At 43.9% G+C, this 26,095-nt stretch overlaps 1 protein-coding gene across 2 annotated transcripts in view; it reads right to left on the bottom strand.

Moving 5' to 3' along the window:
- kirrel3l (kirre like nephrin family adhesion molecule 3, like) overlaps positions 1 to 9,845 on the bottom strand; it is a 32,750-nt gene extending 22,905 nt beyond the window's left edge. For both annotated transcript variants that reach the window (XM_079691348.1, XM_079691349.1), the window contains exon 1: positions 9,240 to 9,845. In XM_079691348.1, coding sequence (XP_079547474.1) covers positions 9,240 to 9,279 — 40 coding nt within the window. In that variant the 5' untranslated portion in view covers positions 9,280 to 9,845. The remainder of the gene's footprint in view (positions 1 to 9,239) is intronic.
- Between the last annotated feature and the right edge of the window lie 16,250 nt (positions 9,846 to 26,095).

Here is a 26,095-nt window from a genome sequence, read left to right as displayed (position 1 = left end):
TCTTTCAACATATTTGGCCGCTGTTTTACATACGGCCCATGAGAACAGCAAAGAGAGACTTTTAAAAGCACTCCTATGAGAGCTATTTGCCATCCCTCTTTCATTGGCTACCTCTCTCCCCCTCCCTTTTTAACAAGGTGGAACGAGGCTCATCGCCCAGAGGTATCTGTTTGAGCGATAAGGTTCAAATGGGCAGAAAAATAGGGAGAGATTATTTGATATTGAGCAGATTGAATTATCTGGATTGAGGGAGAGGGAGGAAGGAGAGAAAAAAATCATTTTTCTGCATCGCCCTCAGGGTGAGCACAACCGGAGGGAGAGAGGGCGCTAACCGGTGAGGAGCTGAATCTCAGTGGCCGCATATCAGAAAATACACCACCTTTTTTTTTTAATGCTCCTACCCAATTAACAAGGAATCTAATTTGAGTCTAGTCCAAGCAGGTCTGCCTATTTGTGTGAACTTTCTCACTCGGTCCTCTGTCTTTGAGTGGTCCCCTGATAAGGCCAACTCACAATGCTCCTGTGGATTCTGGGGGTCCCCTATATGGAACCGCAGGCACTAATTAGACCGGTCTCATTAATGTGTTAGTGTGAAAAAGGGCCCTTCCCATTATGGGCTGAAGCCGACACACAGAAAAAAAAGCCATGCCCTGCTGGAGACAGGCCATCGTCACCTCAGCAGGCAAATAAAGCAATTCATTAGTAGGCGCGAAAATATACATAAAGCCACACATGTGTAAACACAAACACACACTCTTCCACCTTGGTGTGAATACACACACTAATGTTATGGGTATTCCATGAACCCATTGCTTGTTAACACATTACCTGGGATCAAAGAGGAAAAGGCTGGAAGGAGAGAGGACTAGAGGAGTCATTATTTGTTGAGGAAAATTGCTGCCCAGTGTTATGTTTGTCCCTCGGCAAACCTGGTAGAATGGAGGATTCATACCCTGCACAAAACGGAAGGATCTCTTTTCTCGTTGCCATCATGTGAGAGTCTTTGAAATCCTCTGAGCTTTTTTTATTTTCATCAAAGCTGGGAGGAAATGAATCAGAGCTTCAATTGTGATCCGAGCCTGGAGGTATTAAAGGGATCCACATGACCACTGTCCATTTCCACACCATTACACCAACAGTCATGGCTGTAATAGGTTGAATTGGGCCATTGATTTCTCCAATGCACCCTCTCTTTCACCCAAAAACTAGGCTCTGCCAGTTCTGAGATATGCCTAGTTCTTTTTAACAAAACAGCACATGTTCAAAGACAGCTCACACAAAACTTAAACCTTGGCCCAATAAAAAGAACACACACACACACACACACACACACACACACACACACACACACACACACACACACACACACACACATACACATACACACACACACACACACACACACACACACACACACACACACACACACACACACACACACACACACACACACACACACACACACACACACACACACACACACACACACACACACACACACACACACACACACACACACACACACACACACAGGGGCTCACACAGCCTCTCACAGCCTAAACAATATGTCCCAGCTTGAGTTCCTGGGGAGTTAAACAAAGGACTGAGTTTAAATTGGCTTTTAAAGAACTCCCCAGCACAATCAGGGAGTTGACTGGAGCTATACTATAGTGTCTCAGAGAGCTGTTTAGAGACAGAGGAGTAGTTAGGCCAGAGGTCTATAGTGCAGTGAATGGCTAATCTAAAGTGTGACGGCTCAAGAGCTTCCGTCCATCGGCTTCAATAGTCCTCCGATCAGGCCTGACTGCCCCTCAATCTTTGCTCAGATGTTTTAACTGGCTTGTGATTGAGTGGCTTCATTAAATGCCTATTTATCTCCCCCTGTAGCACAGTCCTGAAAGACTGGTGACATGCCCACCCCACCACGCACCGCCTACACGTGAACCAGAGCAGATGCACAAATGCATTAGTAACACAACAACCAAATACCTCTGAACATGGTCCTTTTTAGATATTTGAAAAGATGTGCAATCTCTGTAGCGATTTCAATTTTCCGACATCCTACATTTAGTCCTCAGCTTTCCTGCTGCTTCAAGGCCATAGAACGTCACAAGTTCTAAAAAACTGTCCATGAAGCCTGTGATACTTTCAAGGGTTTGGCATGTGGCTGTGATGCAGTGTAATACTGCCTGAGCAAAAATAGCAGGCCATGTCAAACCATGACCTCACACAGACAGAGACCCTCCCAAACAAGCCACAACAAACAACTTTCTGTAGCCACTCTCTGCCTTTGATCAGAAGAGGCAGAGATGAGATCTGTCTCCTCTTTCCTCTCCTCTCTTTTGCCCTTCTCTCTTTTTCTTTGCCACATCTCCTTATATCTCTCTGCCCCCTCCTGCTGAGCAGGTGTATTAAATAAGGTGACTATTCAGGCAGCATTTGGCCGCACCTCAAAGTGCAGCCTGTGAAGAGGGCTTTTCTCTCACTCCCTCTTATCTTTTATCCTTTCCATCAGCCCATCTCCTTTACTCTCCCTTTTCCTTTCCCTTTATCCTTCTCCATTCCCTTTACTTATTTTACCACTCTTGAATGTGAAATAGAGAGGGCTGTGCCTCTCATCTATTTGAATTCATCTACACCTCCCTGTCTATCTCCCTCTGTGCATCTCTCTCAGCCTTTTGTCTATTTAGCTATACGTCTAATTATGCTGTCTCACTTATGTAATTAGTGCAAAAATAAATGGCTGCCGCAGCTTTGTCTCTCCCCTTCACCCCTCCCTTTGCAGGCTCTGAGAAAACAAATTATGGAGAACAATAGGTACAAATGGCTTCTGCACCAAACCACATGATGGATGCAGCCTGGGTTCCCTGCATCTCATCCGTTCCTTTTTTCCCCTTCCTCGCTTACTCTCTTAGCTCTCCCTCCGTTCTCCATTATCTCTAGCTCTATATGTCTCTGTTTGGAAACAGGGGAGGACTTGAGCACTCTCTCGCCCAACTACCCTATCATTGTATGGCTGTATCATCTGTCTTCCCTTCTTGGCACTGACACTATATTCACACTGACATCATATTAGGATGGGTCCTTTTTCTGTCCTTTTCTTTCTTTCTTTCTTTTTCATTCTTTCGCTCTGCTCTATTCTCTCTTTCCTTTACCCTGCTGTTGTCTCCACTGGCACATCTCTTCTCTTCTATCCCCCAGAGCATACACCACGACTGCAAAGCAAACGCCTGGGACTTTCTAAAGCAAACAGCCAGCATCCTGTGCCGTAGCCCCATCTGTGGAGAGTCTGAGCAGGGAACAATCAGTCCCTCTCCGCTGCTGCCTAGTTCTCTTTCCAGCCCCCTGGGATCCACGCAGCACTAGGATGCCTCCGTCAGACGGGTGCAATGTGCTGGAACAATGGTTGGGCTGCTTCCTCCAGGAGGGGTGTTGGGTTCACCTCAGCCAGCTTTGGAAGCACTTAGCCATGTGTTCTTGCCCTCCTTGCTGTAGCTTCACAGGAATGTGGCAGAAGCAGAAAAGCCTCCCCCTATACACTTTCCTTACCTCACCATCATTATAAGCCCCCCAGCCACAACACATTGCCGCACACAACCGCATTTCGCGTGTCCAAGTGTACACCTGAGATCTAACGTTTGGCCCGAGGTGTTGGAATATCACCTTTCTATTAATGCCCCTCAGAGTTGCAGTCAGTAACACCTTTGTTGATTTTCACCTCAGCCTTTCAGGAAGAAAACCAGCAGGTTTGGTTTACACCAATACAAGCATATCTATTACCTGGCTGCTGGCAGTAAATCCCTTTGACCCCTCTCCCTACCTTTTCTTTCCTTTCTCTTTCTTTCCCTTCCCCCTTATTCTCATGCTGAGTCCATCACCGTTTCTGCATCGGCTTTCATTGGACAAACATTCGGCAGGAGACAAACCTTACCCTACCGGTCCACCCGCCACCCACCTCAACCACCCACCCACTCACTTCCCTGTTCCTCACGTTTCTACACAGCTCAATAACATTAACATGTTTTGCCATTGAGGAAGCTGCAGTTAAAAGCTTGATCGATAAGCTTTGATTGACATCTCTCAGTTGCTAGCAAAATGGCTGCCTTTTCAAACAGACCTCCCAGGGCGAGGTTCTCAGCCCCCGTCCGAATTGGAAAATAAAATATGTTTCTCTAACCCATCACCAAGCCTCCTACAGCTACAGTATTTCATTGTGTAGAAGAAGAAGACACGGAGAAACAGACAATCCACTATTTTGGTCAATGGTTGAGTCACTAACACAATATTAGCCGTGGCGTTCCAGGCGGTTTGAACTGTCAGGAAGGAGATATGAAAAGAAAATAAGGAGGGGGGAAGGAGTGGACTTCAAGTAACGAGTAGTTGTAGTCCCAAGTGTACGGATGCTGCTTCCGTCACTAATGAAGTGAGCAGCAGGCATCTCCTGTTTCCTTGAATGTGTTTTTACCCCTAGTTGGTTAAGGAAATGACATATCCTGATTGCTGGAGCATCATTAATTAGACAGTTGGACTTTGACTAATCGCTCCAGAAAGTGCACACAGCCCTGAAGATGCCAAACACTCATCTCAGCTTATCATCCTCTGCCCCAGTGTATGCCCTTGACCTCTGAGTGTGTGTGTGTTGTTACCGTGAGCTCCTTGTGTCTCATTTCTGGATGATGCGCACATGCCACAAGCCCTGGTACACCCAGTTTCATATTTCAGAGCTTGTATTTACTACTGAGTGCCACTGACTATCACATTTCATATAGGGACAGTCTAAAGAGGAGTTAAATAAATCAGCATCCAGTATAAAATAAATGTTTAGATGTTAGCTGAACTTTTCTTTTTCCTGAGCCCCTTCTCAGCTGCCAGAATCCTTCTCCATGCTATCTTTAATACAGGGTTAAGGAACACGGCTGGTGAAGATAACACAGGAACATATATTGCTGCAACGCTGAAGATACATTTCAATTTGCTGTTGGTTTCTGTGTCTCGGCAGGAGATATGAAATTCTTGTCTTGCAGGGCAGGAATTGATTGGAAAATAAAAAAGAATGTGTGGTCTAGTGTGTCTGCAATCTTTCTGTTGTATGTTGGTTTCTGGGCTTAGGGTCTTTGAAATGGTGATACATCTCTCTAGAAGGAAGTGACACTAGCATTTTAGGGAGCGATGAATGCAATCCAAGTCTTTATTAAAATAGCTGCTACAGTATAAACGTGACTCTTTCCCTTGGGGGGCTGTTTTAATGACATGCACAGAATCCCTGATTTTCACTCTCTCTCTCTCTATTTATTCCATTATTGTGTTTGAACAGAAAAATAAACACGTTTGTGCTCTAACTGGGGAAGAAGACTCCAGGCGATGGCAGGAAGCTGACACGGCCCCACCATTGTCCCATTCCTTGTCATTTCCTCCCCGGATCCTCCGATTGTCCCAGAGGAAGACAAGGTGAGGATGTGCAGACACAGACACAAGGAGAAAGCAAAGACAAAAAAAGAATGGGCGGGCAGAGGTAAAAATAATCCTGGAAGAAACCAAGTGCCATAAACTATTTGCTATGCCTGGCTACTTAGGCTTCCTGCGTTGAGCCATACCAGCATACACATCCAGTTAAGTTGCTAACAGCTGATAACAAAGCCTCAGGACACACTGCCAAGTTTTTTTATCTGTGTTTACCCGCATGGCAAAGCTGATTAGAGACAGGCAACATTATGAAGCCCTATTGTTTCCTTTCTCCTTCTAGTTTCTCCTTCCGTACACGTAACAAGTGTGTGTGCGAGATGGGGAAATGGGAGGATATCTGTTTATGAAGAAGGGCAGAAAGACAATGGCATGCGTGCAAGACACGTCTCCAGGATGAGAAGAAACAGCAGGCCATTGTTTAGGATCTTGATCATTCATTACTGTCTGTCTGTGCGTGCCTTTGAGTGTGTGTATATGGGTGTTTGTGTGTGTGTGTGTCATGTCCTTCCAAAGGAAAAGGATGAGGCTTTGTAGGAAACATTCACTTTTTAGGTCGGTTAAAATGCTAAACTAAAAACCATATATTGACTATAAGTTAAGTTACTGTTACAACAAATGTATGGATCCCTACTTTTTTTTTTTTTTGTGGCCACTAGAGAATGTAGAAAATTCAGATTTTATGTTCAATACAACACCCCAGCAGCAAACCATTACACAGATATCAGATAGACAGTAAATCAAAGTAGGCCAAAATTCATCTATATCTTTGCCATGAGTATGCCTCCTAAATAATGCAAGACACTTCTGTTCAAGACTCAGCTGTGTTTGGATTCTGCTGCGTCTGCACTATTGTGCACCGCGTATCTAAAGCTCCTCATCGGCTGGCTGGGGTTCTCGGCTGCAAACTTTTCACACTTTACCTACTTTATCCTCAATCTCTTTGTATCGCAGAGGATTGAAATTGACAGAGGGATAGAAATGGTGGAGTGATTTGAGTATGTTTGTGTGACAGAGAGAGACAGACAAGAGTAACAAGATGGAGAAAGGGTTAACGGTGCTCAGCAGTCTTCCTCAGTGTTTCCCCACTGCTTGTCAGCTTAATCATTGAGACACTGGTGGCACATCCGAGTCTTACCCCTGCAACACGACTCCCCTTCCTCTCCCTGTTCATCTTAAACTCTGTTTTGCTATGAATCCTGACTTCCTGCACAAGAATTCAAAGACTGGCAGTTCATGAAATATGCACATTTCCCTAAAACCAACCTCTTGGGCCATGCTGCCATGCACTGTGTCAACAAACATATTTGCGCTGCGTGAGGAAAAGACAAATCTCTGGTAATGGGAAAGGGAAGGATGATATGGTGGAGAGGAGTGGGCTTGGTCAGGGCTTATCACTTTCCCGGCTGGATATCACTTCTCTGTTTGTGCCTGGGTGTGCTTGCATTAAATATGTGTGTGAAGAGGCTTTCAACCTTGGGTGAAAGTCTGCCAGCCGCCTCCAGCCAGTAGATACGCTCTCATGTCCCCCTGTCCCACAGTCACATATTCTTCAGCCAGGCAAAAGAGTTGTGAGAAGAGGCAAGGTGGAACATTTCCACGGCGTTACACTATAGTGAGACATGAGTGGCGACACGACTTAAGAGGAAGGGAGAGAAACTTGTAATCTCGGCTCACAGCCTTTGAACTTGGCCCAATGAGACTCAAGCGACCCATGCAAAAGGTTCCAAAGCAGAGCTCACTGAAGATTACTCAGAATACTGATGCAGTGTGGAATCCAATTCCTCTGAGAGCCCAGGGGACTTTCTGAGGAAGTAAATGATCAGTGTTGTACAAGACTACATAGAAATGTATGTTATATGCCATACACACATTTCAAAGGGAAGTCTTGCTGTGGCCACATTTTGACTGTAAGAGAGGCTCAATAAATTAGGTCTATGGTCTCTTAGGTTTTAATTAGGGCAGCTGTTACCATTTTCATTATTTGTGTGTGAGAGTGAAGAGTTGCGTGTGTGTTAGGGTCGGGGGAAATATGCCGCTGTCTGGCTACCACCCCCTTCTCATCCAGCTGTTGCTAGTCTGTCAGGGAGCGGAGGTCTACTGGTGTCATGTCCCTTCCCCGAGTTTTGAATAATGACAAAACCATGCGGAACCGGGGCTGATGGTAAAGATGTACTCACAACAAATGGCCATTAAACACGCTTTGCCATTTGTGATCTTGAAAGCTGGTTGAAATACGGCTCGGGATTGAGCCTGAAAGCTAATGCTGCTTCTGGCCAAGGCAGAAAAGATAAGGGAAAAATAAAAGTCGGAAGGGATTTTGATTTCATTATTCCACCCTTTGTCCCTCCCAGAGATGATCTGTGTCAGTGTGATGCTGTTGTGTACTCCCTCATGTTTAAAGCTTATTAATTTATTTTAAAGTGTTAATACCACACACTAGTTAATCAAAAACTCTGAAAGATGCTGATAAGTCAACAGTTGCTCAGTGTTAATTGCTCAAGACATTCACAGCACTAAATTATCAGAGTTCATTTTACCAGCTGCTGATAGAGCCTGCTTGTTCGTAAGGATTATATTTATACTGAAAAGGCATTCATGGTAAGTGATGGTGATGCATAGATAATACACATACACTTGGGATAATACACATACACTATAGGAAAACTATCGTGCCACACATGCAACAAATGATTTTTTTATTATCAAAAAGCTGTGAATTTGTGACATTTTTCCTTAAAACAGTCTCTTAGTCAGATTTACATACATACTGGGTAGTTTGAGTTTAAGCTTTGAGACATGAGTTTCTGTTGAAATTATTAATAAACAAACTACTGTAGGCAAATCGATTCTGTAAACAAAAATCAGCAGGGGGTGGTGGTGTTTGGGGGAGGCAGACAGCATGCGTTGTGCCTTTTCCTGTCTCCCAAAAAACAAATGTTCCTCCTCTCAGTGTCTCTCACACTCCCTCTCTGCCTTGCTCCAGCACAAACGCATATATACCCGCGAGACTGTGCTCCCCTCATGATGCACCCTTGTATCTCTTTACGCACCGTTCATAGTAACCAAGATTGTGTTGGATTGCGCCTCAAAGAGAAAAAAAATTAAAAACCCAACCATAACGACCCAGTAGCAAACATTATTTCCACATCGTTAAATTGGGCCAAACCTCTTCGATGCTTTTTATTTAATGGACATCATTATCTCAATCTGCGGACCACTGACTAACTTCGAGAGGGAAATGGTATGCGGAGCTCTACACGGCGCTGCGTCCAATCTCAGCGCTTTAGTTGCATTTCCCCCACCTGCTTACTCATCAAAGCATTTACCTCATTTTAAAACAAGCTTTGTGAGGCATACGCTCGCACGCGTTGCAGTCCGGAATAAGGAATCCCTCAGGTGAAACAATAATATGGGTTCAACTTTCCGTACGTGCGCCCTGCATCCGCAACCTCATGCCCATCCACTGAAACACAGATAGTCTCTCTCACTGATCAGGCATTTGAACCAGAAAAGAAACCCAGAATTACGCAGTGCCATGATTCACTGGTGCCCCGGAGTGGCTTGCAGACAGTCGAACCCCCTGTTGTAATCACTCTTTCAAAACTAATTAAACATTTACCGGCTATTAACAGCAGTGGATTGTAGCACTGCAGCACATCATGCCCCTCTATAACCGCGCGCTGGATGGCTTGACGCATCGCGCCAATATGGAGCGATATTTTCTCCATCAATAAAGATATGTATGCTTAATGATAACAAACAAACACATGTCTTACCTGTGGCCATAAGGCAAAATATGAGGTATAACGCCGTCATTGTTGTAGCTCTGCCCGCTGATTGTGTAGCGTGGAGGGATTCACTCGCTCCGTCTATGCGACTGAGCTGGTTATGGTCCACCGCGGCAACGAGATCTCACCGGACGGACAAGTGCACTGGGACTCGTCTATAATATCATCCAGTTTAAGGAAATGTCTCTGAGTTGTCCGAACAGTTAGAAAACTCTCAGTTAACAAATCATCTCCATAGTTGGTAACTTTCCCCACTGCATCAGCTTCTTCTCCGGTATCTGTTCCCTGTCAGGACGGCACAGCTTTAACCACTCACTGCGCTCTCTTTAACAGTCCATTAGTGAATCGGGGGTCTCATTCAGTAGCTTCCTCCACAGTCCACTTTTTAACCTGCGTGAGCATGCTGCGCTGGAAAGCGATCTCTTCTCCCTGACAGTGCGCAGTGATGAACCCCGGTGAAGTTGCCTCTCGCCCCCTCCGCTGGAGTCTCTCTCTCTGTTCCCACTGTAACACACTCACCGCTTCTCTCTCACACACTCTTCCCCTGTTGGTCTCTTCTGTTTACTTCTCACTCCCTCTCGCCAATAGGAAATGTGCACTGACAGTCATCTGGTAGGGAGGGGTACACCAATTCTGCCCGAGCTGAGTCTGAGGAGCCCCTCAGATGCTTGCCAGTGGGGCCAAGCGGCCCCCGCCTCCAGGGCCCCCCGATTGGCTGACTGGGCGTCATGGGAGGGTATTTAAAACACTTGTTGTCAGTTAAATGACTACCCTGGCATATTTGGGTTGAGAAGCCTATGGAGACTTCAATCATATTAAACAAGCGATTTGGTCCATGCTTGCAGAACACACTAATGTAATGTAGAGGTGCATTACTTAAAGTGCCATTTAAATCCCCCATGGGAATATAACAATACAATATTGTAATACCATTCATGGTTACTAGCTCATTAAAAACCTTTATTTTCAGAATGTTTTCTCCTAACATCTCAAATGAATGCATCTCACCTCAGGTTGTGATTTAATCATGTATGGAACACTATTTATGAAGTTACAGGACAACCCTTTGCTTTTGTCAATCATTGGTCAATTTTCTGATTTATATACATTTATCTGTCGAAAAGTATCCAGTTTAATCCATTTCGCCTTCAGCCAACATATTTCCAACTTAACGAAGGTGAATCATGAGTAAGATTGCAGCAGAATTGGCTGCACATGGTTTGCCAAATGGTGAAGTGATTGAAGTCTTAACAAAACAAATCTTTAATTACCGGCTTACACCAGTAAAACTGTCAGCATTAACTACATTTGTCTTTTGTTTACACAGCTTTCCATCAGACTACTAATGTTTTTTTTCCAATCTATGTATTGCTATTTCAGTTTACTCACAAATGAGATGTCTTTTAGTTTATATAAGTATATTAATAGTTTATGTAGTGAAGTTCACAGACGTATTTTTGCTAATTATTTTCTTTGAAGTTGACTCACAACAAACCTTTTTCAGGTGCAGTTTGATCTAAAAAGAGCCTTTTGTTCATTGTCATACGGTGAGCGCTAAAATGAACAGAGAACAGAATCATTATCATATTTCAGCAAAAGCTAAGGCTTTCATAAAGAGATGAAAACAGTGCAGTCTATCACTTGCCCGTGGCTGTTTATAGGCTTGTTCTTTGATGTTGTTCATTAGTTATTCAAGGATCTATTGATTAACCAAAAAATAATAGGCCTTGCAGTCATCTGGTTAATCAGTCTTTCACTTGTATGTGTATTGTAGCAAGCAACGCCTTAATGTAATGTTAACACCCCCCATTCACACTCACACACACAAAACAAACACACATGCGCCCTGTTAACTCAACCAGGTGGTAAGTGCTCCACAAGACTGTAAAAAATTCATCAAAGTGTGCAGTTTTGGACACTAAGGACTTCAGCATGTGTGGATTTTAGAAAACATCATCCACAAAAATGAGTCTTTTGACATGTTATGCTGCATTTAATTAAAGGCTGAAGTGCATAATGATTAGGGCTCACTCCTCATGAGGGTTCTCCCCCAAACAGTAGTTTTCAAACCCCCGGGCTGGCCTTCCTGTTTATTGCCTCCCCGTAATGCAAACATAAGGGTCCCCTGCCAGTAAACACATGTTGATGGAAGAAACAGCTTGCACAGCTGGGAAGCCAACCCAGGTTAGTGTGAGTGAGCACATGGGAAAATGAGCGTGTCTGAATGTGTGTGTGTTTGTGTCAGGGAAGATTTTACATATGTCAGAATGCGATTTAGGTTGTGAGTAGGGGTTTGAATGTTGGAGATAGACAGTTAGAAAATCAAATTATGCTTTGTGTTGTTTTCGTGTGTGTTGGTTTGCTGTCTGCATTGTGAACGTGTGAAATCAACAATGAGTGACTGACGGCAGGGGCTTGTGTGGACAGTAAAACAGCAGGGGGCCCTCACCAGTTGGGCTGTGATAATAAAATCAGCATCCATTGTGTAAAGTCTGTCACTGGGCGTGATGCAGGGATTGAAATGTATGATCTCCCACGGCTCACACAGATGGACAGATGAGGGCAAAACAGATACATGCACAAGCATCAGCTTGAGCCAATATTCTTAATTATGCTGGCCTCCGTGGCATCAAATGGAGGGCGCCCATGCTCCCTAAGCTTTGGAGTGTGTGAATAATTCATAGATAAAAAGGGGGTTTTCAGCTGTGGGTTTATCAATAATAAATATGGTTTGATATTTACTAAACTGTTCAGAGGGAGAAAGGGGTGACAGTTAAGACGTCGTTTGCATGGTAATTGTAAGGAGGTAATAAATAAGGCATGAAGTGGAGATATATATGGAAATGTGATTCATAGGGAAATGAGAATAACTTAACAAATATTATCCCAGTCCCTATTTGACCCAGGGTCAATTAAAAAAGAGATGTCAGTCGTGGTGAACGGCATGCTGGGCCCTTAAAATAACAATCGCTTTGCTTTCTCTCTTGTCTATCTGGAAAGAGGATCTAACGTTCAAGTGGAGGGAAATGTATTCATACACACACAAACCATGTGTTTAGAGTGAATTAATATGAAACTGAATAAAAACAACCTCATTATCTACAGCAGGAAATAGGAGACATTTCTCTCCTCAAAAGTAAACCAAACCAGAGGTTGAGGAATGTGAGCTTTGTTTTGTTTCAAAATCTTCTACTGCTATGGGAAACTCTGCATAGTTTTCAATGAAAATACATTGTGCATACATTATATACATTCTGTATTAGCATATCAATTAATCATATCATCATGTATTATTAAAACAAACACAAATCAGTTACCCCTAAATGAATCTGTATCATAAAAATAAGCTTTGTGTTGTGATTTGAAATATGGCCTGTTAGATTGATGAATATTAACTTAGCACTACTCTATACACTGCGGTGTATGTCTTTGTTTCAGTGTTAGGGTGGCTCTAGGGGTCTAAGGTTTATGCTGCTATCCATATGAGAAACATTACACCAGCTTCTACTGTAATTGTGATATTGAATGTTGAGCTGATCTGTGTCAACCATAACTCTAAATCCCGCTACAAGCTCATAACTCATAAGGACATATACCTTTGCTAGGCAGTGGTATCCATCTGCCCAGCTCGCAAGCAATTCAAAACCTGTCTTCTCTCTCCCATTCCAATAATATGACGTCAGTTCACTGCACTGGTTTGAAATTTGCAATTAAGCATTTTCTTTATGTGTGATTGACGAGCAGGAGGAGGGCCATTAAAGCTGAATACGGACCCGCGGCTCTCTGTGCAGTGTATATGACTATTTCTAGCCACATATCAAATCCATGTCCTCTGCCCTAATATCAGAATATGATGCTGGCCACCCATGGATTTTGTTTTTGTCTGTAATGAAAGTCTCTCTAGGGATCTGGTAGAGGGATTCTTTTCCTCAGGGGTCAAGAAGAGGTTGAGGCTTCTGGTTCAAGCTGCGCTTAGAAAAGGGTGTGGATTACAGGAATGTGGCTGTTTAACTCCATTTATACTGATATATGGAAAAGATCTGCAGTCTGACATTACGGTAGACTGTAGGGACTGAAGGTATATAGGGGCTCTCATGGTGAGAAAGTCATCATGACAAAAAGGAGGGGAAGACATATACCCTATAGCTCTGGTGCATACTTATCAGGATAAAGACTGTTTTGAGCCCTTTTGAAGATTGTTTTATCATCATCTAATAAAAATGCATCTAAAAAAGCAAATGTTCTTCCTTCTTTTTGCAAGCCAACACTTGTGTGCATTTTCCCTCACTTTCCATAAAGTGATTACAACATCCCCCAAAATGTAAGATTAGATTGATTGGGTCCTTGGCCAGCCTAGCCGTGTCTCCGCTGATAAGTACAGCAGTAAGCTGTCTGAAATATTCATGCACTGATGCAGAGTTGTTGTCCCTTGATGGGCCTCACCATGTGCAACATCTGTTCCTGATGTCATGCGCGTTCCTGTGTGCCAGAAATGCCCTGATGGCGGACGTGGCATCTCTGCTGTGCTAAGCCATGTCCAGACACACGGTGCTCCACTCAGCTGCGATAAATATCTGAGATAGTGATCCAGCCGCCTGGACGGAACTATTGAACACATCTGCTAATCCATACACATAGATTAGCCTCTGCAGTCTCGCACTGAGATCAGCAATTCTGCCACTCACTGATGGATGTGTCAGTTGATTGCTGGCTCTATCAACAGTTCATGATTGTCTGGAGAATATTACACTCTGACGCCTTACACCGTGTATCTCACAGTGATGTGATACAAACTACACAGTAAACTGCCAATGCATTAATGCAGCTCATTTGCAATGTGAAGAAAATAATTATATTCCAACTTTGTACTTTGCAGTCGGAGCATCATCGTATTATTATTAAAATGCAAACAGCCAGATTGATTTGGCCAATCCACAAGTGACTTTGACCTCTCATGTCTATGACACGAAAAGGAGACAATGAGAGGGACAGGGGACGGAGTCAGCAACAGCCAAGGTGAATCCTGTCCTGCACAGTGTCCATGCTAGGTCTCAAAACTACAGTCACCACTGGGTTTGCCTCCCTGTCTGCTGACAATCACATGAATAGGCCACGACTGGCTGCTTGTTTTGTGCCATGATCCCTTGCTGCTCATGCTGCCGACATTTTTTATATCCCAGCTCTGCACTGCTATAAATAATGGATGACTCGTCCACTGTCACTTTTCATAGCATGTCAAGTCACGGCCTGGCCATTATTAGGGTCTGTCCTCTTCCCCTTTTGTGCCTCTGACTCCAGTTTTGTTATTGTTCTGGTCGACTTGCCTGCACACCTCCTCAGTGGGTCGGCTGTCAACCTTTCTCTGGGTTAGTGCAGTTGATGGTTGCCACAGAGAAGAAAGAGATGCTTTGGGGGCTGAAACAAGATGGGTGATACAGCATGCCTGTGCTCGAAAAGCAACAGGAAATCTGCCTCGACCTGGAACAGGTAGCTAAGCACTTTCAGCTAAGATGTCATCTGTCTGCTTGCGTTAGATAACCAGTGCTATTGTGCTGCCTGAGATTTTGTTCGGGAGGGATTGACCTCATCATCTTGAGACAGACTTTCTGTCGCCCTTAGACCCAATGAATAACTCACAGCGTTGCTTTAAAGTAAAAAAAAACGGTCTACACCCATGGCAAAAAAGAGGAGACTGCTTACTTAAACAGACACACAATATGTCCCGATCCAGCCATCCAGCAGAAGAAATCATGGATTATTTACATATGCAGCTGTTTCGAGGAAAAATGAATGAGGAACAGCTGGCTGAAGGAAGAGGTTTGAGAGAAAGATATGAGAAAAGATTTAGTAATTTGGCCTCTGTTACACAAACACAAGGGTGTGTTGAGGAATCAGAGGGGGATGTTGTTTTAAGGGGAAACGCTAAGAGAGAAAACCCGTTTCAACCCTTATCGTTTTCAGCTCTCTGTTTGTTCAAAATGTGCCTGGGTGCCACAAGGCCAGGCCAGAGGCAAGTGTTGTCCACCAGCAGCTCTCGGCTCCCGCAGACTGAGCCAGTCTCTCCATCTGCAGAGTAATAGCATCAAATCAAGGCCTGCAGCAAACAAATCCTGACAGATACTCTCATTTGGGATTCACTTTGGGACAGCTGTGGTGCCATCCAAAAGGGGGGACGGAGAGGGGGAAGCCAGCAGTCAGTAATGTATGCAGAGTGTCTGCACGTCCTGGATGACAGCAACACGAGCGCTTGTCACAGGAGACATCAGTTCTACTTAGTCACAGCGCTGCGGGGCAATCCATATGACTGCAGTGCTGTGCGAACTCTATTAATAGTTATCTACCTTTCAGGAGTTATTATGCTGAGTAGGGAATGACAGAGGAATATAAAGGAAGAAGTCCCAAATGAGGGAAGAAAACAGGGGTCTGCAAAGCATCTTTTGTGCCACTTGGCCCTTTACAACTTAACAATCCGCCTCCAATCTCCTCTCTCACCCTAGCCCTGTTAGCCTGTGTGGCTGGGCAGCCTGGTGCCAGACACACAGTTTATTTGAGAGGCATAATAAGGATTACTTATGGGGTAGGAAAGGGGGAGAAAGGAGAGAGGGAACGGAGGAAAAGATCAGCAGAGGTGGAGTGCAGAGGAGGAATGAGATGGATGAGGAAAAGGAGGCTGGGAGAGATAGGCGGGCTGCTGCAGGGGACTTGTTTAAAAATCAAGGTCCTGAGTTGGCCATGGTTAATTTTTCATCATACTCCTAAATTAAAAATGTGAGAGTCATCACTTATTTGTCAAATTGTCTTAGCTCAAAAAAGTGGGCGTCACATTGGGTTTGCAAAAGGTCAGGGGAGCCGACCGGCAGGGAGGGGGAAGACGATCAAAGACTGCTGATCCCACCAAATGCCCTGCAAAAATACCTTGTTTGAGGGGCATTTACTCCAAATGGAGTTCCTGCGCTGTTACACTAAGTGAAGATGACATGATTTAAAATGTAACATCTGGAATGGCTTTGGAATACTTATTCGACATACCTTCGGTCCTATATGAATATCGCAAAGATATAAACAAAATATACCACCACATACTTATATCCCCTACTTAAGCCTAAAAAGCCTGTAAGTGAATACCCATATGATCTAGTCTAAATCAATACCACATTCCTTTCAGTGAAAGCATAAATACATATCTAACTTTTCCTGTGATTATCATGGCCACTCAAATTTGCGGTAATCATATCATGATGCTTCTCCTTAAGCATGAATATTTAGACATACTATAATGTAAAGTGAATCCATTCGATTTCTGCAGATGATTTGCCTGACTGTTGCTGTCCATTATCCCACGACTCTTGTTATTTCCATGCTCTTTGGAAAGAAAAGCAGCATGTCTGGAGGAAAAACCCATGCAAATACACAGATAGAATAATCAACCTCCCCTGGCGGTGCTCAGTGTGCCTCATTTCCAAGATTTCCGAGATTAGAAGGAAAGAGAAGGAAAAAATGATTGAGACTGGTGTTGCTCCTACCTCTTCAAAATTGCAAATGTGTAGATCTATGGATGAGTGCTTAGCCCACAGCTGCCAGCCGAAGGAGAGAGAGACACAAAGGTCCCTTGTGTTTGAGGCTAAAGACTGGCCAAGGAAGGGAGCTAAAGATCTAGTGTACCTCAGCTGTCTTTAGGGTCAATAGATCTTTGCCATCTCTCGAAACAAGCCTACAGCCCCCACTGTTCTGCCATAGATTGGTCAGCAAGCATTGGTAAATCAATGTTATGAAAGAAAACAAGTCAAAGAAAATTGGATTCCAGCTTCATCTTTGAAACCGTAACTTGAACCGTTCAACAACAGTCATCTCAGATTTAGTTGTTTTCGTGTTTGAATAGGAAACACTAAAAAAGACGAGAGAGAACCAGATTCCCGGCCTTAAACTTGGCACTTGTTTTGTTTTAGCTCATCTGGAGAACAGGATCTTTTCGCTTCACTCCCTCATCTCTTCTCGATATAGGCTCAGGATAAACATCTGTTACCGGGGACATCTTGGGAGATAGGGCAGCCTAACAGATTGTGTTTGAGGATGAGGAAAGGGTTGTTTTGATTCAAAAAGGAGGTGTGATCTACCACACAGGCTTCCTGTTAGTCTCCTGACCTCTCCAAGTGGAAGAGATAACAAAGTATGGTTCTCACTGAAGAGTGCATTACAGGATTGAATTAAGCATTGGAAAACTGTTAAATGCGGATATGTTTATTTCCTTTAAAACATAGATTATTTTGTTGTATTTACTGTAAACCAACTGGTATTTAATGTGTCTCTGAAATGTCGTTATGATGTAAAACTAAATTACTACTTATTAGAATGTTCTAATCATGTTAAAGGCTATTTAAATAAGAGGGGAAACAAATCTACAAAATGTAACAATATTAGTGATATTTCATTTGCATCTGGACATCCTGCTCATGGGGACGGCTGTAATCGTGCAGATGATAAACTCATGTTCCTGCTGGACCAGATTTAAAGCAGTTAGTCTGCGTATTGTTTGGGTAACACTGCTCTCTTATCAGCCATTATTAGCCGGCCACTCGCTCTCTGCAGTTGCCTTCCTTCCAGTATTTCCTGATTGCATTTTTCATCCCTGTCTCGACTGCGTCCCCAGTTCTAGTTTGCTGTGTACTTTCCCTGGCAGTTCCCGTGCAAGGCCATATCCTCACTATGATTAGAGCAGTTTTTAGAAAATAGGATCTGAGAGGAAGTTTATCATGCCCTTGCCACACCAAAGCAACATGCCCTGAAACTCTGCAGAGACACGCCCTAATTGCCTCTGTGACTCAATTACATTTACACTGAAGGATTTAAGCAAAGCTTTCTTTCAAAACACAGCCAACGACACGTTACATGAAGCGTTGATCAGTGTTCCCGAGTCATTATGCCTGCTAGAAAATGAAAGAGGTAAGAGGAAGTGAGACCTTATCTAAATATTAGTGTTTTTATTTCATGGCTTGGCACATACTTTTATCCCAAGCGACTCACAAATTCTGCAACCCATTTGCAAAGCTGAGCGTTGCACCAGAGAAAAGCAGGTAATACATTGCTCAAGGGTACAACCGTTCCACATAATACGTGTTGTATTAAAACAGGTTGTGCTCAAATTAAGCAGACCCATGAATTGAAATGAAAAAGGGCCCCTTTTGAGAGGAAAATAGATTAGCTTTGCTGATAGATGATCGCTTGAAAGCTCTGTGATCTGAATAAGTACATTTTGACCAGTTGCAGTAAAGCTGATTTATATCAGTTAAGACGTTGTCCTGAGGGCCACTGCAGAGGGGAAATTTACCCATGAATATATCAAAGTCTTCTAAAGTGGCTCATTGCTACAGATATGCCTGTTCATTGTTTATATTGTGTAACCTAATTTACTTTCCTGAGAGGATTTCCTAAACAGAATGTAAGTGTAGTCATGTTAGTAGCATTACATGTTGTTTGCATTTGCCAAAAGCTGCTCCCTGTGTGTCTGGTGCAGAACAGATTTGTAATAAGACTATATTTAACAGAGATCCCTGTGGTACTATTCATTACTGGTGTAACACAGGCTCAAGCACCTTAGTGGACACTAGACATTGTGGTTCCCCTCAACCAAAACCTGCTCATTATTGTCCATGTGAACAGCTTGTCTGATTCATTAAGTGTTTCCCGAACTGTGTGCTCAAGAGACGAAGAGGAAGTAAAGGAAGAAGGAACTGTAGGAGGGAGGGATGATGATCATGATGGTAGGTTGTGGTTTAGCCCCAGCGTGCTCGAAGTGAAATATGATTGATTAGTGCATTCTTGGGTTGACATGCCCTCACTGCAGCTGCAACCTGTTAACTCCATGTGCACAGACTGGGCCGAATGAAGAGTCAAAGCAGTTATGACTGCCACATGGGAAATGTCTATGGTTGGCTGGCCAGGCCGCAGCTTAAGTAGGGTATGAGATGTATAAACAAACAGCCTATAAGGGATGGAGGTTGTGTGTGACAATGCATGTCCATTTTTGGCAGTGTGTGCCACGTTTCCCTGTGTTTGTATTCCTATGCGTGTAATGATGGTCTGTATTTTTCCTTGGTTGACAAGGAAGATAATACAACACGACAGAAGCTAAGTGTTCCTTAACATCTGTTTCCACGTTTTACATAAACATGGTGTTATGCAAATCTGACCAGAGAAAGGCACTGTTACATTCTGTGGATTTCTGAAGGAAGTAAACCAGGAGAACGTAATCAAACTTGGGTTATCACAGTCAGAGTTAATGACACCAGCTCGAGTCATCATCTTTGTCGAATCACTATAACAAATAGATTATTTTCTTCTCTCTTCATTAATCCTAGACGGGTTAATGTAGATTTAACACAACTCTGGAAAAGGTCAGATTAAATCAATTATTGGTAAAGCTTGGTCCTAGTAAGGCTGGAGGAAACACAATAAGAAGGAGCGTGATGTGCGGGGTCTGAGCCGATCTGTCAGCAGCCATTAGCGGTCACATCAGGGCCTCAATGAAATCAGAGACTTGCTGAGAGCCGTCATTATATGGCTGTTTTAGAGTCTGCAGGGCCCGGTTCCAGATCTCCCTCGATCCCACAGTGCTCTATGGGGACCGGTGCCTCCACAGCTCAGTATTCATTCAAGTGGGCCAAGTTCACACAGCTTTCTGCCACTAATTAGCGAACACTAAGGTGAGGAAAGGAGGCGTTTTGAATTCATGATGGTATCAAAGAGGTTATTTAAAATTGCTGCTCCACAGGTGTCTTTATCTCTATAATGAAGCTGGCATTAACACATTTATCCACAGCACGACACAGGAATTATTTTTAACACAAAGAGAAGTGTAAAATATACCTTTCACATAAAGGTGAACTATTTCTCCTTGCACTCCTAAAACCCTGAGCATGGCTGAATGGGTTTGAAAAATGTGAATTCATAAATACATGTTTGCATAAGTCACCACAGGAGAGTCAGGTGTCATACTGCTTCACATGCTGCTTTCAGAACGTTCCTGTCCACAGTGTGCCTCCACAGACACGGGAATTTCAGCCAGTCTGTCTAAACATCTGTGTCTGCAGCTTCATGGGTGGCCTGTGCAGTGAGGACAATCATTGTCATCTTGACCATAGGAGAGGAAAGAGTAGCTCACCAGGGGTTCATTGTGGCTGTCACAGGAGTCCATGCTCGACAGGCATGCACTTGAAAAGACCCCGTGCTGTGAGCGACTGTCCTCTATTTCCTGTCTACCCCTTATCTTTTCCACACACACACACACACACACACACACACACACACACACACACACACACACACACACACACACACACACACACACACACACACACACACACACACACACACACACACACACACACACACACACACACACACACACACACACACACACACACACACACACACACACACACACACACAAAATAGATGCTGCAACAACGGTCTCCCTTGGCCACCTCTGTTCCCTGCCCACTCAAGGAGGATGACATGTGTTTGATGGTCCAAAATCACTGCACTGTCTAGCTTCTCTGTCTCCTCAGCAGCAAGCACACCACGTCTGGAGGGTGGGGGTTTGAGTGAGAGGCATGTTTGTACTGCTCAGCGCCTTCAGAAGAGATTTAACGTAGCTGATATGTTGTTGTGTTTGTTGCCTTGTGTGTCTTTCTTAATTAGCTCTATGGACAAACAGTTTGAATGTGCCCCCTCAAAGCCACTGCTGCTAATCAGGAATGCTGAGGAGCCAGAGATGAGTAGCAGAATGATGCTGACCTCAAAATGTCAGCTGGTGTTGCATTTCTTATTGTTTACTCTCACTACTCTACATACTGGTGTGCTATGCTTAAGGCTCTTGGCATATTTGAGCTCTGCTTTTTGTCCATAGTTATTTCTTCTAGAATGAAATGGGATGGGGAAGAAATTAAAAAGGTTTTAAAAGCCTTGTGGCTTTTTTTGTTGAAAGTACTGAAGCTCATTATTGGGAAACAGACTGAACTTTGGCCGCCCACGCCATTCATTTGGGGAGCCATGAGGCTCATTATCCTTTTGGAGAGACTATAGGTCAGGGCACCACAACCTGCCCTCTGCAATCGCCACAGCAACAAGACTCGCAGATCTCAGATGTGACGTTAGCACATTAAGGTATTTTGCTCTTATGTTATTTGCTAGTCAACCAACAACCCAAGATAAGAAGAGAAGGATGAGATGAGAAGAGACTACAGCCGCCAGTCACTATGAACTGAGTTGATTGATGGTGGGAATGCAGTCTGTTTAGGGACATTAGCATCACGCTTTGTTTTTCTTCAAGGTTTTGCCCTCTCATGTACTGACTTGAAGTCCCAAGGCAACATAAACATATAGGTTCAAGATTTAATTTAATAAATGTTGGGCTCGCATTGAATTTTGTAACATTTTTAAATCATAGAATGTTGTACTTTTAGCGAGTATGCAATGCATTATCTTAAAGTGGTGGTTGTGCCTAAAACTAAGACAGGAACACCCAAGCTGATTAAATGCCTGGCTCAGGCTATATATTAATTAATTCGATTTTAAGGAGCACAAGAAACCTGCTGTCATTGTATGTTTGGTTGATGGAAACATTTTTGTTTCTGTGGATGTCTCCTGTGTTCATTACAAATTCACTGAAACAACAACAAAATGTGTCAAAATCAGGGCCAAATACAATCCAGAAAAGCTCCTGGACCTAACATTTGCGCTGATATGCTATTGCAGAGATTTCTTAAAACACCACTAGAAGTGATGTTAGAAATTCTCCCTATTTACATGATCCTTTTAGTCAGATAGCCCATGCACTGGGTATGGACCAAGGAGCCAGGGCAGAGCAACTTACAAGAGGCACATAAAAAGGGCCAGACTCCAGCCTACTTTAGGATTCTTGCCTCAATGGAGCTCTACTTTGTGAGCATGTTTATGACTGTAATGGGTGTGAGAGGCCCATAATGCTCCCGAGAGTCTCGCCCACACACCGAATAACTTAATATTATGGTCATACAGACGATGAAGAAAAAGGATGTAATGGAGAGGCAGCAAGGTCTTTATTATACCTGCCAGAACACATTCTGACTTCAGCCTTCAGAGTCTTCCTGCTCCTCCACTCCAGGTGAGAGGTGCACCTCCTCCCTCATCTCCTACTGTGTCCATTCAGTAAGAGTTCATCCTCTGGTGTCCTGCCATGTGAGGAGGAAGCATACAGCTTGCATACTCCTCTCATGTCCACAATGTCCTTACTAAACTGAATGTTGCGTTGTGTCTTACTTGTGTTCTTTCTATCCAGGAGTGCTAGGTCCTCATAATCTCAGTGATATGCTAATGCAACAGCTCTTTTGAACACCAGCACATTTATTTGTATCTGCTATACCAGGTTTTTAAAATACAATTAACACTGACACTGCTTTGTTTAGGCTTGAGCAGCTTAATTTGCAAGTTATTCACCCATGTCTCTTACCACAAGGCTATCACAGTCTTTAATGAGAAAAGAAAAGAGAAAAATACTTTTTCAATCATACAAAAAGAGCGTTATATTAACGGTTACTCTGGCAACACAGCTTTTTTGTATTTTACCTGTCTCTTGTCCTTGGGTTAAACAAATCACTAGCACCGTTCTGCCACAGTCACCAGCTGTTTTTATCAGTTGTTGCTATTTAAAATGATGGTTCTTGGACTCAAGGGGTCCTTTCTTAGCCTTGATAGAGCTAGCTATTCTGAGCCTCTTGGCTTTTTCTATACTCCTGGTAACAGTATGGCCACAATCTGCCCTTATCACTAACCCCAATATGGCCCCCTCTCTGAGTCTGGCTCAAGGGAAAGGGAGGGAAATGGTGTTTTGATAATGTTCGTGATTCCTGCTCTTGCCCTTTCCTTCTCCCCACCCTCCCGTTGCCTGAATCCCTCGGCTGACTGATAATGGAACAAAGCTGCTGTCCAGTCATCTGTGTGTGTGTGTGTCACATGCACAGCTCAAAGCCCCCCCTCAGTGATGTTGAATCATCTGCGTCAGAGTAACTGGAGCACATGGTCACTCTGCCCCCTGGTTCTGCCTCGCCAGTGCCAGTGCTGAATCCATCGCCTGCCCAGGGACAGTAACGAGAGGGCAGGCAAGACTTTGCTGAGATCTCCCCTCCCTCTCCCCTAAAGCCCGCAGAGATCAAGCCTGCATGGGTGGCCCTGTCTCAGGCAGTTTGCCCTTAATTGAGTTGCTCACTCAGCCACTGGCCCTGGGGGACACCTCTGTGTCACTTCCTATGATTAACCTAAATTTCATTCATCGTCCAAGACTGCTGCCAGATCTGGTCAGGCCAAGAAGTATGTGTTGAGACATCCACAATAAAAGAGCAAGGGGGGAAATGGGTGAGAAGAGGGCCAAGGTAAGATGTGATGATGGTGGCAGAATAAATCCACTCATTAATGCGCACATCTATAGATAAAACAGAGAAGTAAGGATGAAGATAATTAGACTGGTAAAAGGTCCAATTTTCAAACATCAGCAAAAGATATACTGCACTGATGTTGGCCAGTCTGCATTGAGCTGGTCAAGTGGATATAAAAATGGCCCCTTGTCATACTGAGTTCCATTAAATAGCATTGGTGGGGACCAATTTGGGCTTTTAGCTCTGGCCAAGCTCCAGCGGATAGGATGGTAATGTAAGGGGCTTACTTTGAGTTTGTCTTAGGCTACGTGCTCATTTCCCCAGTAAGTAGCTGTAGATCAAACACAGTGAGTAAAGAGCCATTCTGTCCAGTTCTACACTGGGCCAATCAGACCTTCCATTTATTGGCACACCAAGAAGCCGTATAAATCACATCAACCAGCATCGACCAGAGTCTTAGTCATGAACAGTAGCTCACAACAACACATGGATTTGCTGCTGTCTTTGATAAATGTGAAGTTATTTAACAGCTTTGATGGGCGACCATCGGCGAGTACCATTGTTTTCCTTTTAGGTATTCACAGCTTTTTTGCTCTCACTTGTTTTCTTCTCACTTGCTTCCTTTTTCATGCCTATTTTGTTTTCCAAACACTTGTGTGCGTCTGCAGTCCTCTCCCTGCCAAGGCACTCATGGAGAAGTGATAGGCATGGGGAGTATGTGGGCCAGCAACCATGAAATAAATATGGATGGTCATGAGTGAGATGAGCGAGGATCATCTGTTTTGCCATCTGCTTGTGCGAGAGCGTGGATGTAATGACTGTAGTCCTGCCTAGCCCAGTGAGCCCTCCGTTGCCGGGAAGGCGCCTGATAGAAACGCAGACTTACTGGGCTAAAAGAATCGCACACAAACACCCACACCATGCATGTTCACATTCATTCATGAATGAACACACACATACAGCATTTCACAAAGAAAAACCCTTGTACTGTAGACTGTCAGTTTTCCCCCCCGTAAGGATACAGTACACACCGCTGCCTACACACTTTCCACATATACACATCACTACACAGCAGTACATTCCCTGCTAGGCTGAGGTACAAAGCCCGGGCTGCTGCCTGTGTGAAACTGCCCTGCCCATTCTGTAAGCATCTGGCCCACCGTGGCCATTAAAAAAGACAGGTTGACAATTGCCAGGCAGGATTGGTGTTGGTGATTGTTCAGCTGGCAGTGTCCTACCTTTAGACAGTCTGCCGCATGAGGAACAACATGGGACTTGTGTTCGCGGCACTCGCAGCATTGAGGGAAATAAAAAGCTGCACCAATCCACCAACACCAGCAGCTCCCCCTACACCCCCCCTCCGCTCTGTCACCCAAGCAGACAATCCTCTTTTTTCCTTGGATAGTGTTGTCGCTGAGGCCTGGTAATAGTATGAGTGTGTGTTTATGAAAAAAGAAGAAAAGGAAAAAACAGGCTGTTGAATTATACATATTCCTTATGGAGGGTGACACAGTAGGAGCTCTCAGAATCAATCTTGACGCTTGGATGGAATCATAGAGCGCAGAGAAAATGGCAAACATTGCTGTGGCTCAATGGCCTGATGCTCTCATAAATATGTTTTTATGGCCCTGAATGAGTTGGAGCACAGAGATGTTTGGTGCTCATAAAGGTGTGTGTGTGCCTTAGACTGTACAGTCTAATGCTTCGAACGGGAGGTTATAAAACATTCATAATTTAATTAGCTTATACAATATGAAAATCAATAGCACACCAATTATAGATTAGCAAGTTATACATAATAAAGCTGCAGTTCAGTGTAAGATAGGGACTTGATTGCTGATGCTATCTTGTTTCTCAGTCTGTCTTGCCGAGGATGCTATTACCACACACACTGTATTGACCATTTGCACAACAAAGTTACAAATGGATGCATTGCAACACAACACTCTCAAATCCAATCCCATCTCATTTACTGGATCCTCTGTGGAGAAATTGAACATTCTGCTGCCTCTGATTTTTCATCCATCCTTTGGGTTAAGCGTTGTCTTGGGAACTCGGTGAAAAGCAGGCGGCTGGGGGTGGAGTGGGGTGAGGGAGACTGTTAAGAGGCTCTTGAACTATAGTCTACTGTCAGTAGAGAGTGCTGAATGAGAAAACTGTCCAAGAGGAGAAAAGAGAAGCAGAAGAAGCAACAGATTCACGGCTAGGATGATTTGTTTTGCTTGTCGACACCCCCTCGAGCTACCAGCCTCCTCTATCAATGAGATACACTTCAGCAAAACCGAACATAGCTCTATGCCTTGTACAAAGTCACGGGATGGGAGAGTTAAAGCTGCTTCACCCCTAGCAATGTAGCCCTCTCTGTGTTGTTTACAGTCTCTGTTCCAAAGTTCTTTTTGTCTGATTAGGAATTTCACAATGTTCTCTTTGGTAAAA

This window comes from Notothenia rossii, assembly GCF_949606895.1.
Source record: "Notothenia rossii genome assembly, chromosome: 7".
Lineage (NCBI taxonomy): Eukaryota > Metazoa > Chordata > Actinopteri > Perciformes > Nototheniidae > Notothenia > Notothenia rossii.
Note: the sequence above shows the minus strand (reverse complement) of the source record. Positions and strands in the feature narration are given on the sequence as shown.